Source organism: Bos grunniens, chromosome 8 (assembly GCF_055505025.1).
Source record: "Bos grunniens cultivar Pamir isolate PY7600 chromosome 8, Bosgru_T2T1.0, whole genome shotgun sequence".
NCBI lineage: Eukaryota > Metazoa > Chordata > Mammalia > Artiodactyla > Bovidae > Bos > Bos grunniens.
In genome coordinates this window covers 76,584,066-76,597,741 of record NC_141172.1, presented here as the reverse complement: position 1 = coordinate 76,597,741, position 13,676 = coordinate 76,584,066, and the positions used below count along the sequence as shown (strand labels likewise).

Here is a 13,676-nt window from a genome sequence, read left to right as displayed (position 1 = left end):
TCAACTACAAAAAACCCTCGCGGGCATTTGTTCTGGACCCTCCTCCCAGTGGGGTACACCGTGAAGCAAGCTCAGGTTCCTAGGGCATGCGGACCGTAACCGCCAGTGAGGTGAGAGAGTGGGGGAGAACTACCTGGCCTACCATCGCGCAGGCGCATTTCCGGCCGCAGTGCCCGGTGGTCTAGCTCCCTTTCCAGTAATTTCGCTAGCCGTGACGTCATCCTCGTGCGCCCAGAACCCCCAAATTTATTTTTTGCTGAAAGGGGTAAGAAGGAATGAACTGACCTCTTCCACCCCACTTTGTTTTCAGTCCTTCATTCTGGACGCGCCTACGCTTTGAGCGGTGGAGCGGGAGACGGAAAGAAAAGCACTCAGAGAACCAAATCGCGCCGGCTAGGCATGACTCGGCGACGTCGCCAGCCGCCTTACCCGGCGTGCCCCGCGCGGCGCGGGCAGAGCGGCGTAGGGGGAGGGGCGGGGAGGAGGAAGCGGCGGTGGCGGTGGCTGCTGCGGATGTCGCTGCGACTCATCGCCGTCTGAACACACAGCGGCTGCTGAGCGCCCGACCAGGGCCTGCGCCGGAGCCCACGCCAAGCTCCGCGGCTCCTCGCCCACCAGGGCGGCCCTGAGCCAGTTGTCACTGAGGTAGCGCGCCCCACATTCTCCGCTGCCCGGCCAGGCCAGGCCGGCTCTGGCGTTGCCTGGCTCCCGCTCGCTCACCCGCTCCCTCCTTTGCGCCTGAGTCACCGCCGCCGCCATGGCCGAGAATAGTGAAAGCGGCGGCCCTCCGAGTTCCCAGGACAACGCCGCCGCGGCCGAAGGTGCCGGCGCCCCTGCCGCCACCGCCTCCACGGAACCCAAGATCATGAAAGTCACCGTGAAGACCCCGAAGGAGAAGGAGGAGTTCGCAGTGCCCGAGAACAGCTCCGTCCAGCAGGTGAGGGCCGCGCTAGGCGCGGGGCGGGGCGGGGATGGCGGCAGGACCTCCGCCAGCGGCAGGAGGAGACGGTTTTGCAAGGGCTTGGGAGGAAGGGGTCGTCTCCGGAGGTGCCCTCGGCCTTTCTCCTGGGTCTGATCCCAAATTAGATCACACCCAGGTTTGTGGGTTTGCTGCTGGGGACACCGCAGAGGTTTGTGGCGGGGCCTCTTGGCCTGTTTATGGGACGCGCCGATGCCGCTCTCCTCTGCGCCTTCCTCTTGCTCCGGCGTCCGCCGACCCCAGCCTCCTCCCCTAGTTCCCCGCCTCCAGCCGCCTCCCTCTGACTCCGCACAAAGGAAAGAGACCCGCCGCCTGGCTTGGGCGGGGTGGAGGCTGGGCGAGGGTTTGGCTCAGCCCGGTCTGCGGTTTTGTCTCTTGGAGGAAAAAAAAAAGAGGGGGTGCTCATTGTTTTACCTGCCTGGGGGTTAAAGTAGATTTTTGGGGTGAAGAGCACGTGTGCATTTAGTTCTGCGTTTTGACCGATGAAATCTTTCCCACCTTCCAGTCTTTAAAGGAAAAAATGAGCTATGACGTAGAAATTGCTTTCAGCCGAATCTTCATAGAACTAGGCTTAAGGAGAAAGGTGGATGACTTTCATTGACGACTTGCTGGTTCTGTGTTTTTTTTTTTTTTTAAGTGTATTTGTCATTCTTTAGATGCCAGTCGTTGGGGAGGTTTTTGTTTGATTTTAGAGGAATAGCAACGTTATTCACATGTTAGCAATTGCAGTCAGATGAAAGAGCACGAACCTGGAGTTAATGGAGGAAATTTAAAAGTAATTTACCGCTTAAAATCTGTTCAGGAATACAGTTATTGCAGTTAATTAATGATCTTGAGGAACTTAAATGCTTTTAGTTTTTGTTAAATATACGTCTCAGAATATTTCCGTAATTACTGAATTGATCTCAGACAGTTGGTTAGCAGATATCAAGACAGTGTGAACAGTTTATGAGGAAGCAAAAATGAAACGTACCTGTAAGTTTCCCTTAAGGAACAATAAATAATTGCGGTATTTGTTTAAATGATTATGAAAGGTGGTGTATTCTGTCAAGTAGTAAGAATGTGTAGCATCGTGAGAAACTTTGACCACCTTTTGAATCCCTATTTTTTTGGTCTCTCAATTTTCCTATAAAATTTTCCCTTAATTTTTAAAGTATTTTCCAGCGTACAGGAAAGTTGGAATAATTGTGCAGTGAACTCTCACGTGTCCATCACCTACAGTTAGCATCTTGCTTTATGCTTTATCACACAATCATTTATTGGTCAATTTTATTTTTTGGATGCAATTCAAAGCAAGTTACAAGTATTAGTACATGTTAAGCTTTTGAACTGTAGTGTTGGAGAAGACTCTTGAGAGTCCCTCGGACAGCAAGGAGATCCAACCAGTCTATCCTAAAGGAAATCAGTCCTCAATATTCATTGGAAGGACTGAGGCTGAAGCTGAAACTCCAATACTTTGGCCACCTGATGCGAAGAACTGACTCATTTGAAAAGACCCTCATGCTGGGAAAGATTGAGGACGGGAGGAGAAGGGGACGACAGAGGATGAGATGATTGCATGGCATCACCGACTCAATGGACGTGTTTGAATAAGGTCTGGGAGTTGGTGATGGACAGGGAAGCCTGGCGTGCTGCAGTCCATGGGATCGCAAAGAGTCGGATACAACTCAGCCACTGAACTGAACCCTTGAGTTCAGGTTTTCAACTTAAAATTTTTGAAGGTAAATTTGACTTGCAGTGAAATGCAGCCAGTTGCCATTCCACGAGTTTACACAAATACACCTGTGTAATCTGAAGTCTTCTGGAATTGTAGAGCTTTATAATTAACTGGAAAGTTCCCTCTTGCCCTTTCCTAGTGAGTTCAGTCACTCTCCCCGATTGAACCACTGTTTTTCTGTATGGACTAGTTTTGCTTATTGTAGTTCAGTTCAGTTGAGTCCTTCCAAGGAGTAAGCGTCTTTTAATTTCATGGCTGCAGTCACCATCTGCAGTGATTTTGGAGCCCCCAAAAAATAAAATCTGACACTGTTTCCACTGTTTCTCCATCTATTTCCCATGAAGTGATGGGACTAGATGCCATGATCTTAGTTTTCTGAATGTTGAACTTTAAGCCAACCTTTTCACTCTCCTCTTTCACTTTCATCAAGAGGCTTTTTAGTTCCTCTTCACTTTCTGCCATAAGGGTGGTGTCATCTGCATATCTGAGCTTATTGATACTTGTCCTGGCAGTCTTGATTCCAGCTTGTGCTTCTTCCAGCCCAGGGTTTCTCATGATGTACTCTGCATATAAGTTAAATATAGAGTTTCACATAAATGGTATACAGGATACACTCTGTTGGGTAAGGCTTTTTCATTCAGCTTAGGGTTTTGAGACTAATATGTTACTCCTTGGAAGAAAAGTTATGATCAACCCAGATAGCATATTGAAAAGCAGAGACATTACTTTGCCAACAAAGGTCCATCTAGTCAAGGCTGTGGTTTTTCCAGTGGTCATGTATGGATGTGAGAGTTGGACTGTGAAGAAAGCTGAGCGCCGAAGAATTGATGCTTTTGAACTGTGGTGTTGGAGAAGACTCTTGAGAGTCCCTTGGACTGCAAGGAGATCCAACCAGTCCATTCTGAAGATTAGCCCTGGGTGTTCATTGGAAGGACTGATGCTGAAGCTGAAACTCCAGTACTTTGGCCACTTCATGCGAAGAGTTGAGTCATTGGAAAAGACTCTGATACTGGGAAGGATTGGGGGCAGGAGGAGAAGGGGATGACAGAGGATGAGATGGCTGGATGGCATCACCGACTTGATGGATGTGAGTTTGAGTGAACTCCGGGAGATGGTGATGGACAGGGAGGCCTGACGTGCTGCGGTTCATGGGGTCACAAAGAGTCGGACACGACTGAGCAACTGAACTGAACTGATTATATATCACAGTAGTTCTTTCTTTTTATTGCTTTTTGTCTTCCATTGTGTGAATATACCACCATAATTTATCCATTTTCATATTGAAAGTCACCTGGACTCTTTCCAGTGAGTTGCTCTGAACACTTCTGTACAACTCTTTTTGTTGGATGAATGCTTTTATCTGTCTTGTTAATGCTTAGAAGTGAAATGAGTGTGTGTAACAGGGAAGCTGAATGTTTAGTTTTCATAAGGAACTGTTGTATTTTTTTAAAGTGCTTGTACTTTACAGTCCCACTGACAGTGCATGGGAATTCCTGTTGCTCCACATTCCTACAAACATTTGATAATATCATTCTTTTTTATTTTGTTATTCTAATGAGTGTGTAGCCATGTTAACTTTTGAAGACCATAGTTCTTTCTAGGATTTCAGGTTCAGGTCTCCATTATTCTGGCTGCTTAAAGCAGCCATGCTTAAGCATTTTACTGTAAAAGATTAGAAAGAAAGTCAATATTTTGTAAATAGAAAAATTCATTTAGATCAGTTTATTATACTATTATCTGTGAGGATTTTTTAACTTTTTTGATGGTGAAATTAGAATTTCAAATTCTGTGGAAGTTTTAGTTTTACTCCTCTGTAACCAAAGTAAAACTTAAACAGATAAAGTCTTTCTGCAGCAGTGTTTTCTCATGGTAGTTGAATTTTTATTTTGAAAAATACTTTCTTTTAAAGTAGAAAATGTGATAAAAATTTAAGCTTATCATTCATTGCGTCAAGAACCTGAAGACAAATAGAACTACCTGTGGGCTCTGTTAGGGGGAAGTACATTTGCAAAAATGTACAAGAATAAGAAAAGTAGTTTTCACATGGTTTGAAAAATTCTACTTAAAGCACAAGAGAAGTTCTGTCATCTATAATTTTAAGTTTTTCTCTGAGGGTTTCACAGATTTAAACTGTTTACTACAGATTAAAATTCGTCAATAAAACAAGCTTAATGACGTTGAGATTTCACTGAAAATGTTTTGTAAAAAATTGGGAAGTATTTGGTCCTGAAAGTTCTTATGTAATCTTAGAGATAAAAAGGATAAGCAGAAGACCTACAGAAAATAATATTGAAGGCTTAGGCTTTCTATTAGACACATCCCATTTTCTACAATTTAAAAATCTGTTTTCTGTGTAATGTAAATTCTTTTACTACACTGTGCCGAAATAGTATCAGGGCTTCTGTGATAGTTCAGTTGGTAAAGAACCCGCCTGCATTGCAGGAGACCCTGGTTCAATTCCTGGGTCTGGAAGATCCGCTGGAGAAGGGAAAGGCTACCCACTCTAGTATTCTGGAGTATGTATATGAGTGTGTTCTAATTGATTGGATGAAATTATATTAAATTTCTTGGATAAGGTATAAACAAGTTGTAAGGTGGTTATTAAGTTTCTTATTTTTCCCTCTATTTCTGTTTGTAACAGGGAGAAACAGGATACTTTAATACAGTTTGTATTCAATTTTAACTCATTCAAGGTTGATGATAAAGCTTATACTTTCTGAAATTAATGTGAAATTTATTTTTTCGTTGAGTGCTCAATGGGGTAATGTTTACATTTCTACATAAAGGTGGTTGGAATATAAACTTTTACTGTGTCTTTCCAAGGTGGTTTCATTAGTAAGGGTTTTCATGATATAAGTAAATAGATTTTTTTAAATGTGTAATGGCAAAATCCCTGTGTATGAGATTATGTTTTCTCTTATTCATTATTTGCTATTGGAAACAGTTTGAGGATTTCTAAGTGTCAGTAAGCAAGACGAAGTCCAGGAGAATGTTGTAGTTAAAATTAGTGCAGAGAAAAGACGGAACTTCTATATACTAGCTACTAACTAGGTTGCTTTGGGATTTTTATAGTTCTCTAGACTATAGTCTTAAGATTTTGAAATACAGTCATCTGAAGTAATCAGGCAGTGTATTCTAGTTTTGGGAACTATCTGCATCACTTGAATCTTTTAGAAAAATATTAATATAATGTACATGTTATTAACATACTTACATATAATGTACATACTGTACTGAATAGAATTGAACTTTTCCTTGATAGGGGAAATTACACTGACTCAGGGTCATTATCACAAACTTCATTTAAAACAAAGACTTTATAGTGTAGATCTAGAACTTCGGTCCATAGGTGTGCCTCAAGCTGTGTCTGACTGTTGAGCCCTTAAAATGTGGTTGGACTGATTTGAAATGTGCTGAAGGGGTAAAATAGACACCAGATTTTGAAAACTTGTGCCTGGTTTCTTAAGAAGCACAATGTTTCCAAGGTTCATCTGTGTTGTAGCATGTATTTTACTGCTGAATAATATTCCAGCGTACCCCACATTTTATTTCTCCAGTTGATTCATTCCTCAATTGATGGACATTTAGAGTGTCTCTACTTTTTGACTATTGTAAGGCCAAGGTGAATACTTAACACAAGTTTTTTGTGGACATATTCTTGAGCATATGCCTTTTGAGTTGAATTATTGGGTCACATGATAGCTGTCTATTGACCTGCTCTTGGGACTGCCAAACTATTTTTCGAAGTGGTTGTACCAGTTTTTTTTCCTGCCAATAATACAAGAGGATTCCAGTTACTTTCCATTGTGTGTAATACTTGTTACTGTCTGTCTTTTAGCTTTCCTGCTATGAAGCGTTTTGTTGTGATTACTTGACTTTCTATTACGCAAGCAGCAGTTCTTAATATGGTCTGGGGGTCCCCATAGCCCTTCTAGGAGGATCATAAGCTCAACACTGCTTTCATAATTTTCCAAGATGTTTTTTTCACTCTAATTTTCTCAGAAACAAACAACATATTTTTTCAGAATCTGTAAGATGTGGGATACCAAGACAGATGTAAAAATTCAATTGTCTTCCAATATGAGATTGAAGTTATTTACAAAAATTTAAAACAGTTATTCTTCACACTAGGAAAATAGTTACTTTTGGTTAAAAAAAAAAAGAAAATTCTTCTATTAATGTAATGAGTTTATCATTGTGAATTTATATTTTTAAAGATTTTTTAGTTTTAATTTATAGTATATCAGTAGCTTTAACCTACTTAAAAGCTCCATGGAGTTTCAAAAGCTCTGTGGGGTTTCAAATTTGTAATAGTGGTGTCCTGAGGCCAAAAATTGCTGCAATGGAGTATTTAATAGATTACATAGATAGTTTCAAGATTGAGGATTGACTTCACTAAGTTGCCATTATTTCTCACGTAGAAACTATGGTAGCCTACTGGTCAGTTCCCTCCCTGCACCCCCATTAAGTCCTAGAGCAGTCTCTGAAAAATATTAATCAGATCATGTTACTCTCTACATAAACTAACAGCTCCCCATTGATCTTGGACTTGACTTAATGGGGCCATGAGGCCTTGTGTGATAAGGTTCTTTCCTGCCTCTCCAGTCCGATGCCATCTTTCCTCCTTGGTCACTTGGCTTTTGCCTTATTGACTTTTTAGTTCCTTGGTCTGTTAATCACTTTTTTTTTCCCCCTGCCTGAGGAGTTTTGTGCAGTTTGTTCTTGCTACCCAGAATGCCTCTCACTCTTTGGCTGTTCCCACTCAGTGCAAAGGTTACTTTCTCATACCCAGAATGCCTCTCACTCTGGCTATTCCCACTCAGTGCAAAGGTTACTTTCTCAAAGAAGTATCCTTAATTTTCCAGAGTAGGTTGAGATTCCCCATTGTACTTTCTCACAGTATCCTGGTTTGGGTCATAGTTTATTACAACTTAAAGCCTGTATTCATGTGATTATTTGATTAATTTGTGTGTGTGTGTGTGTGTGTGTGTGTGTGTGTGTGTGTGTGTGTGCTAGAGAAGATCTGTGGTTGTTCCCAGTAGTGTTACCAAAGCCTAGCACATTGTATGGGCTAAGTAAATATTTGTTTATAACTGAATCTAGGCCATATGCATGATAATGGGTAATTAATAATCAGTACCAATTACTTAGGACTTCCCTGGTATCTCAACTGGTAAGGAATCTGCCTGTGAGGCTGGAAACCCTGGTTCGATTCCGGGGTTGGGAAGATCCCTTGGAGAAAGGACATGCTGCCCACTCCAGTGTTCTTGGGCTTCCCTGGTGGCTCAGTCTGGTAAAGAATCCACCTGCAATGAGGGAGACCTGGGTTCAGTCCCTGGTTTGGGAAGATGTGCTTCCCTGGTGGCTCAGCTGTAAAGAATCTGCCAGAAAGTGGGAGACATGAGTTTGATCCCTGAGTCGGGAAGATATGCTGGAAGGGAAATGGCAACCCACTCTAGTATTCTTGCCTGGAAAATCCCATGAACAGAGGACCTTGGCGGGCTACAGTCCACGGGGTTGCAAGAGTCAGACATGACTTAGTGACTGAACCGCCACCACCACCACCAGTTACTTAGTGTTTACTGAGTGCAGTACAGTTGTCCATCGGTGTCACCAGGGATTGGTTCCAGGACCCACTGTGGATACCAAAATCTGCAAATGCTCAAGGCCCAAAGTCTCCCTCTGAGTTCATGAATTTGGACAGCTGGCTATACATAGTCTCATTGTTTTCTGCCCTCCTCTCATGGCTTCATTTGAAACTGCTCTCCCTTCAGCTCAACACTCTTGACTGCCACAGGATGTTCATTCTTGCTTCTAGTTACTGAAACAATTTTTCTAGAAGAGCTTTTCTTTTTTTTTTAGAACAACCTTTCTTAACTGAGACGCTTCATCTCAACCACAGAACCCAGAAAGACTTGAATCAGTTCAGTTCAGTCACTCAGTTGTGTTGGACTGTTTGCCGACAAAAAGAAGAAAATTTTGAATGACTGTTTTTCCAGCCAGTATGCTTTTAAATGCATAGACGAGAAGTTAATTCTTTACCTAAGCTAAGTGGTGTGCTAGTAGATGTTTATCAGCTAGTTCTTTGGGGGAAAACAGCACTAATTTGTAGTGTTTGCTGATTTCCATGGTAGTAAATACCTCTCCCTATGGAAGATTTTAGGCTCTGACTATAGAACTGGTTTATACGATTCCTGAAAATTAAGACTGAGCTGGTAGGAGCTGTTGCTTACAGTGAATGTCTTAAGGCAGGTGTCAGCCAACTAGAGTGAGCCAAATTCACCATGCCCATTCACCTCTATATTATCTGTACTTTCAGAACAGCCCATAGAGCTGAAAATATTTACTGTCTATCCCTTTACCGGAAATTTGCTGACTCCTGCTATAGGCCATTAGGTCTCACTAGATCCAGATTTTGTCACATGGTTCCTCAAAACCTTTCTTATTTGAAAATTTTGCCATGACATAAGTTTAGCAGTGTGACTGGTAGAGATATAATGCAAGCTGCATATATAATTTTTCTCATAGCCACTTAAAAATTAATTTTTATTAGAATACTTAGAACATAAAATTTACCATCCTAACCATTTTTGAGTGTACAATTAGTTCAGTGACCTTAAATACATTCATATTGCTGTGCAACCATCACCACCATCCATCTCTAGAATTCTTTTCATCTTAAACCGAAACCCTGTACCTATAAACAATAGTTCCCCATTATCCCATCCTGCCAGCCTCTGGCAAGTACCATTCTGCCTTTTGTCTCTATGAATTTGACTACTTAGGTTTCTCATAAGAGTGGAATCATAATATTGGTCCTTTTGTGACTACCTTATTTCACTTAGCATAGTGTCCTTAAGTTTCATCCATGTTTCAGCATGTGACAGAATTTCCTTCTTTAAGGCTGAAAGATACTCCATTGTATGTGTGTACTATGATGTGTATATATCCCATTTTGTCTATCCATTCAGCTGTCAGTGTCACTTGGGTTGTTTCTGTCTCTGGGTTTGTAATTGTAATATATATTTTTTAACCTAGTGTATCTTAAGTATCATTTCAACATGTAACTGATAGTTTAAAAATTAAGATACTTTTCTTTTTCATACTAGGTGTTCAAGATCTGGTGTGTATTTTACACGCACAGCATATCTTAAAACTAGCCACCTGTCAAGTGTTCAGTAGCCACTTTTAGTTAGAGACTTCAGAATTAGATAGCATAGCTAATAAGGTCTTCATGCTTTGTTTCCTGCTCACCTGTCCCCGGGCATTCACTGCGTTTCAGCTGTTTTTAAGTCTTTTCCTCCAACTATCACTAGCTCTTTGTCCTTTTGAGCTTTTGCCAATGCTGCTAATGACAGTAACATAATACTTACTACAGGCTTATTATACTAAGGCATATTGCATTAATACTTTTTAAAGTTTCACAACTTTATGATGAAAGTACTATTGTTACCTGTTATTTAAAAATGAAGAAACGAAGACTCAGGTTAGAGAAGTGGTTAAATGTATACACTTGGTATATAGTGAGCCTAGATTGAAATCCAGTGACTGACTCTGGAGTCCACACCTTCAAGGCGCCTTGACTTTTCTCTGGTTGGCTTTTCAGCCTTTAGGTTTATTTAAATATTAGTTCATTGAAGTTTGCTTGGACTTGCCACTCTAAATTAGATCAGTGACTATAATCTCTGATACCATTTTGTGATTAAATGGACTTTATCCTTCCCTTCCCATACTGTAAGAATTTACAAAGATAGGGGCTGTTTTGCTTACCTCTTAATCCCATGGTACCTGCCTAGTATTGTACTTGGCACACATTGAGTAATGCAAATATTTATAGAGTGAATGAGCAAATAGTGTGTTAAAGTGTTTTTTTTGCAGTGTTTTGTGCTTAGTTGGGAATATTTTAACAGTGTGATTTGCTTAGAAAAATGTGACGTTTAGTCTTACTTTAATCAAGTGTCCAATAGCATTATTTATTTTAAAAAATATTTATCTTATTTTTCGGCTGTGCTTGGTCTTCAGTGGTGCACTTGGGCTTTCTCTAGTTGCAGAGAGCGGGGGCTTCTCTCCAGCTGTGGTGTGCAGGGCTTCTCATTGTGGCGGCTTTTCTTGTGGAGCACGGGTTTGAGGCTTACGGGCTTCAGTAGTTGCAGCATTTGGGCTCTAGTTGTGACACACGGGCTTAGATGCTTCACAGCATGTGGAATCTTCCCGGATCAGGACTCGAACACATTCCCTGCATTGGCAAGTGGATTCTTTGCCATTGTATCACCGAGGAAGTCCCAATGGCATTATTTTAGTTGTTTCTCTATCTGAGCAACTTCCACTGTCAAAAAAAGAAAATCCCATTAAAATTAGAATTGGGAGGTTTTTTAAAAGACTAATGTTGCTATCTCCAAATCTACTTGATGCAAAACTCAGTAGAGTTAGCATATCAGATTCCATTTATTATAGGTATAAACAATATATATATGTGCATCTATTTTGCAAATACTTTTCATCACCAGAAGATAGGAACTCTGGTTTGTTCTAGGTAAATTTATGCTGTTCTGAGTGAGTTTGATCTCCAGTAGATATAACTACATAGACTGCTTGATTTATTGATTAAGCAGCTAATGTGTAGATTTCTAGACTGGTATGAGGTCTTTTGTTAGATTTTTTTTTTTATAGCCTTTAAGACACTCTCTAGTTTTTATAAAGAGTATGGCTTTATTAGTTTTAAAAATACAGACTACAAGGAAAATGAAATACATCATGCATTCTGTTTAGGAAATTTCAAATGAGAAAAGTATGAAATAAAACATGTTAATGTGTATGGCTGAGTCCCTTCGATGTTCATCTGAAACAGTCACAAAATTGTTAATTGGCTATACCCTAATGCAAAACTCAAAAACTTTTTTTAAAAAGGGAAATCCACTCTTAAGTGTGTATCTATCTAATTCTGTTCAGAAAAATATTCATATATTTACCCATATGTAATTTTCTCCTTACTCCTGTTAAGCAGATGGATCATTCCCCACACTCTTACCTTACTCTTTATTTGTATCCTCACAGTCTTTCTATGTTGGCATATGAAGAGCCAACTCATTCCACTGTTATTTATTGATTATTTGTATTTATTAGATTGGTGCAAATGCAATTGTGGTTTTGGACCATTAATTTTAAATCATTATAACTAGGTTCAAACATATCTTTATTAATCAAAATTGGAAACATTACAGTCAACACATTTTTGCCAACGAGAAGTAAGTTTGTTTTTACCTGTAGTGTAAAAAATCTGTGCTTTAGGATTTGATGAACTTTTGAAAAGCATTTTCTGCCTCCTGTTGGTTGTGGAAGCATTTTGCCCGCAAAAAATTGTTGATACTTGAAGTGGTAGTCAGTTAGCAAGAGGTCAGAGAAACATGGCTAGTGAAGCAAAACTTCATAGCCCAATTTGTTCAACTTTTGAAGCATTGATTGTGCAGTGGGCTGTCAGGCATTGTCGTGGAGAAGAATTGGGTCCTTTCTGTTGATCAGTGCTGGTTGCAGGCATTGCAGTTTTCAGTGCATCTCATTAATTTGCTGAGCATACATACTTCTCAGATGTAATGGTTTCGCTGGGATTCAGAAAACTAGTGGATCAGACCAGCAGCAGACCATCAAACAGTGAGCATGACCTTGTTTTGATGCAAGTTTGGCTTTGAAAGTGCTTTGGAGCTTCTTCTCAGTCCAAGCTCTGAGCTGGTCATTGCTGGTTATTGTATAAAATCCACTTTTTGTCACATGTCACAATCTGATTGAGAAATTCCTCTTCATTGCTGCATACAATAAAAGATGATGACTCTTCATAACGACGATTTTTTTGATTTACAGTCAGCTCATGAAGCACCCACTTACTGAGATTTTTCACCTTTCCAATTTGCTTCAAATGCCCAAGACCATAGAATGGTTGAAGTTGAGTTCTTTGACAGTTTCTCATGTAGTTGTTAAGAGGACCAGCTTTGATGATTGCTTTCAATTGGTTGTAGTCAACTGAGACCAGCTGATGGCTGGCCACTCCACTCCTCATCTTCAAGGCTCTCATCTTCTTGAACCACCACTGCACTGTACATTCGTTAGCAGTTCCTGGTCCAAATGCATTGTTCTTTCGAGTCGTCTCTGCTGCTTTGCAATTCATTTTGAACTCATAAAATTGCTCGGATTTGCTTTTTGTCTAAAACGGCATTTCCATAGTCTAAAATAAAGTACACAGCAGGTAATGTCACTAGCAAAAAACAAAGCAAGAAATGCACATTTAAGTGATGTATAACATAACCACATTTAAGAATGTATTCCAGAATCAAATGGCAAAGTTTGATGCAAAGCCACAATTATTTTTGCACCAGCCTAATGCATAATATTAATATTTTTGAAGAAGGGGAAAGGGTGTTGTCATTACGAATATTGTGGTCTGCATTTTGGAGAAAGCGTTAACCTTGGAATACGGCTTTACGCCTCTGAGCCTCACTGGCCACATTCTTAACATGTGATTAAATACCTGCTTTACTAGATTATGGAGAAGGAAATGGCAACCCACTCCAGTAATTCTTGCCTGGAGAATCCCATGGAGGGAAGAGCCTGGTAGGCTACAGTCCATCGGGTCACAAAGAGTCGGACACGACTGACTTTCCTTCCTTTACTAGATTATTTGAAGGATTTCATGAGACAATATGTAAAAGTACCTAACTCAGAGTTTATATACTTCACTTGAATTGGCTTCTTTCCTCTTGATCTTTTTGTTTGCCAGGAAATTGAGTCTTAATTTTTTGTAGTAGAAGAAAGCTTAGTTTGCTAGTATGTGAAAGTGAAACATTTAATTTGTAGTTATTTGTAAACTGTATGTATTTAAACATACAGTTTTTAAGAGTTTCCATTGATAATGCACTGTAACATTTTCAACTGTTCAGATTTATAAGAAGGTGCCCCTTTCTCATATAGCTGCTTATGTTTCTGTAGTTT

General features: G+C 40.3%; 1 protein-coding gene and 1 long non-coding RNA gene across 3 annotated transcripts in view; one reads left to right on the top strand and one right to left on the bottom strand.

Moving 5' to 3' along the window:
- The first annotated feature begins 462 nt into the window (after positions 1-462).
- UBQLN1 (ubiquilin 1) overlaps positions 463-13,676 on the top strand; it is a 57,179-nt gene continuing 43,965 nt past the window's right edge. For both annotated transcript variants that reach the window (XM_086416777.1, XM_086416776.1), the window contains exon 1: positions 463-937. In XM_086416777.1, coding sequence (XP_086272903.1) covers positions 758-937 — 180 coding nt within the window. In that variant the 5' untranslated portion in view covers positions 463-757. The remainder of the gene's footprint in view (positions 938-13,676) is intronic.
- LOC147367495 (uncharacterized) lies at positions 10,857-12,087 on the bottom strand. Its single transcript, XR_015170138.1, has 2 exons — positions 11,958-12,087; positions 10,857-11,022 (listed from the first exon to the last, which is right to left on the bottom strand). It is a non-coding gene; the product is annotated as an uncharacterized LOC147367495 (long non-coding RNA).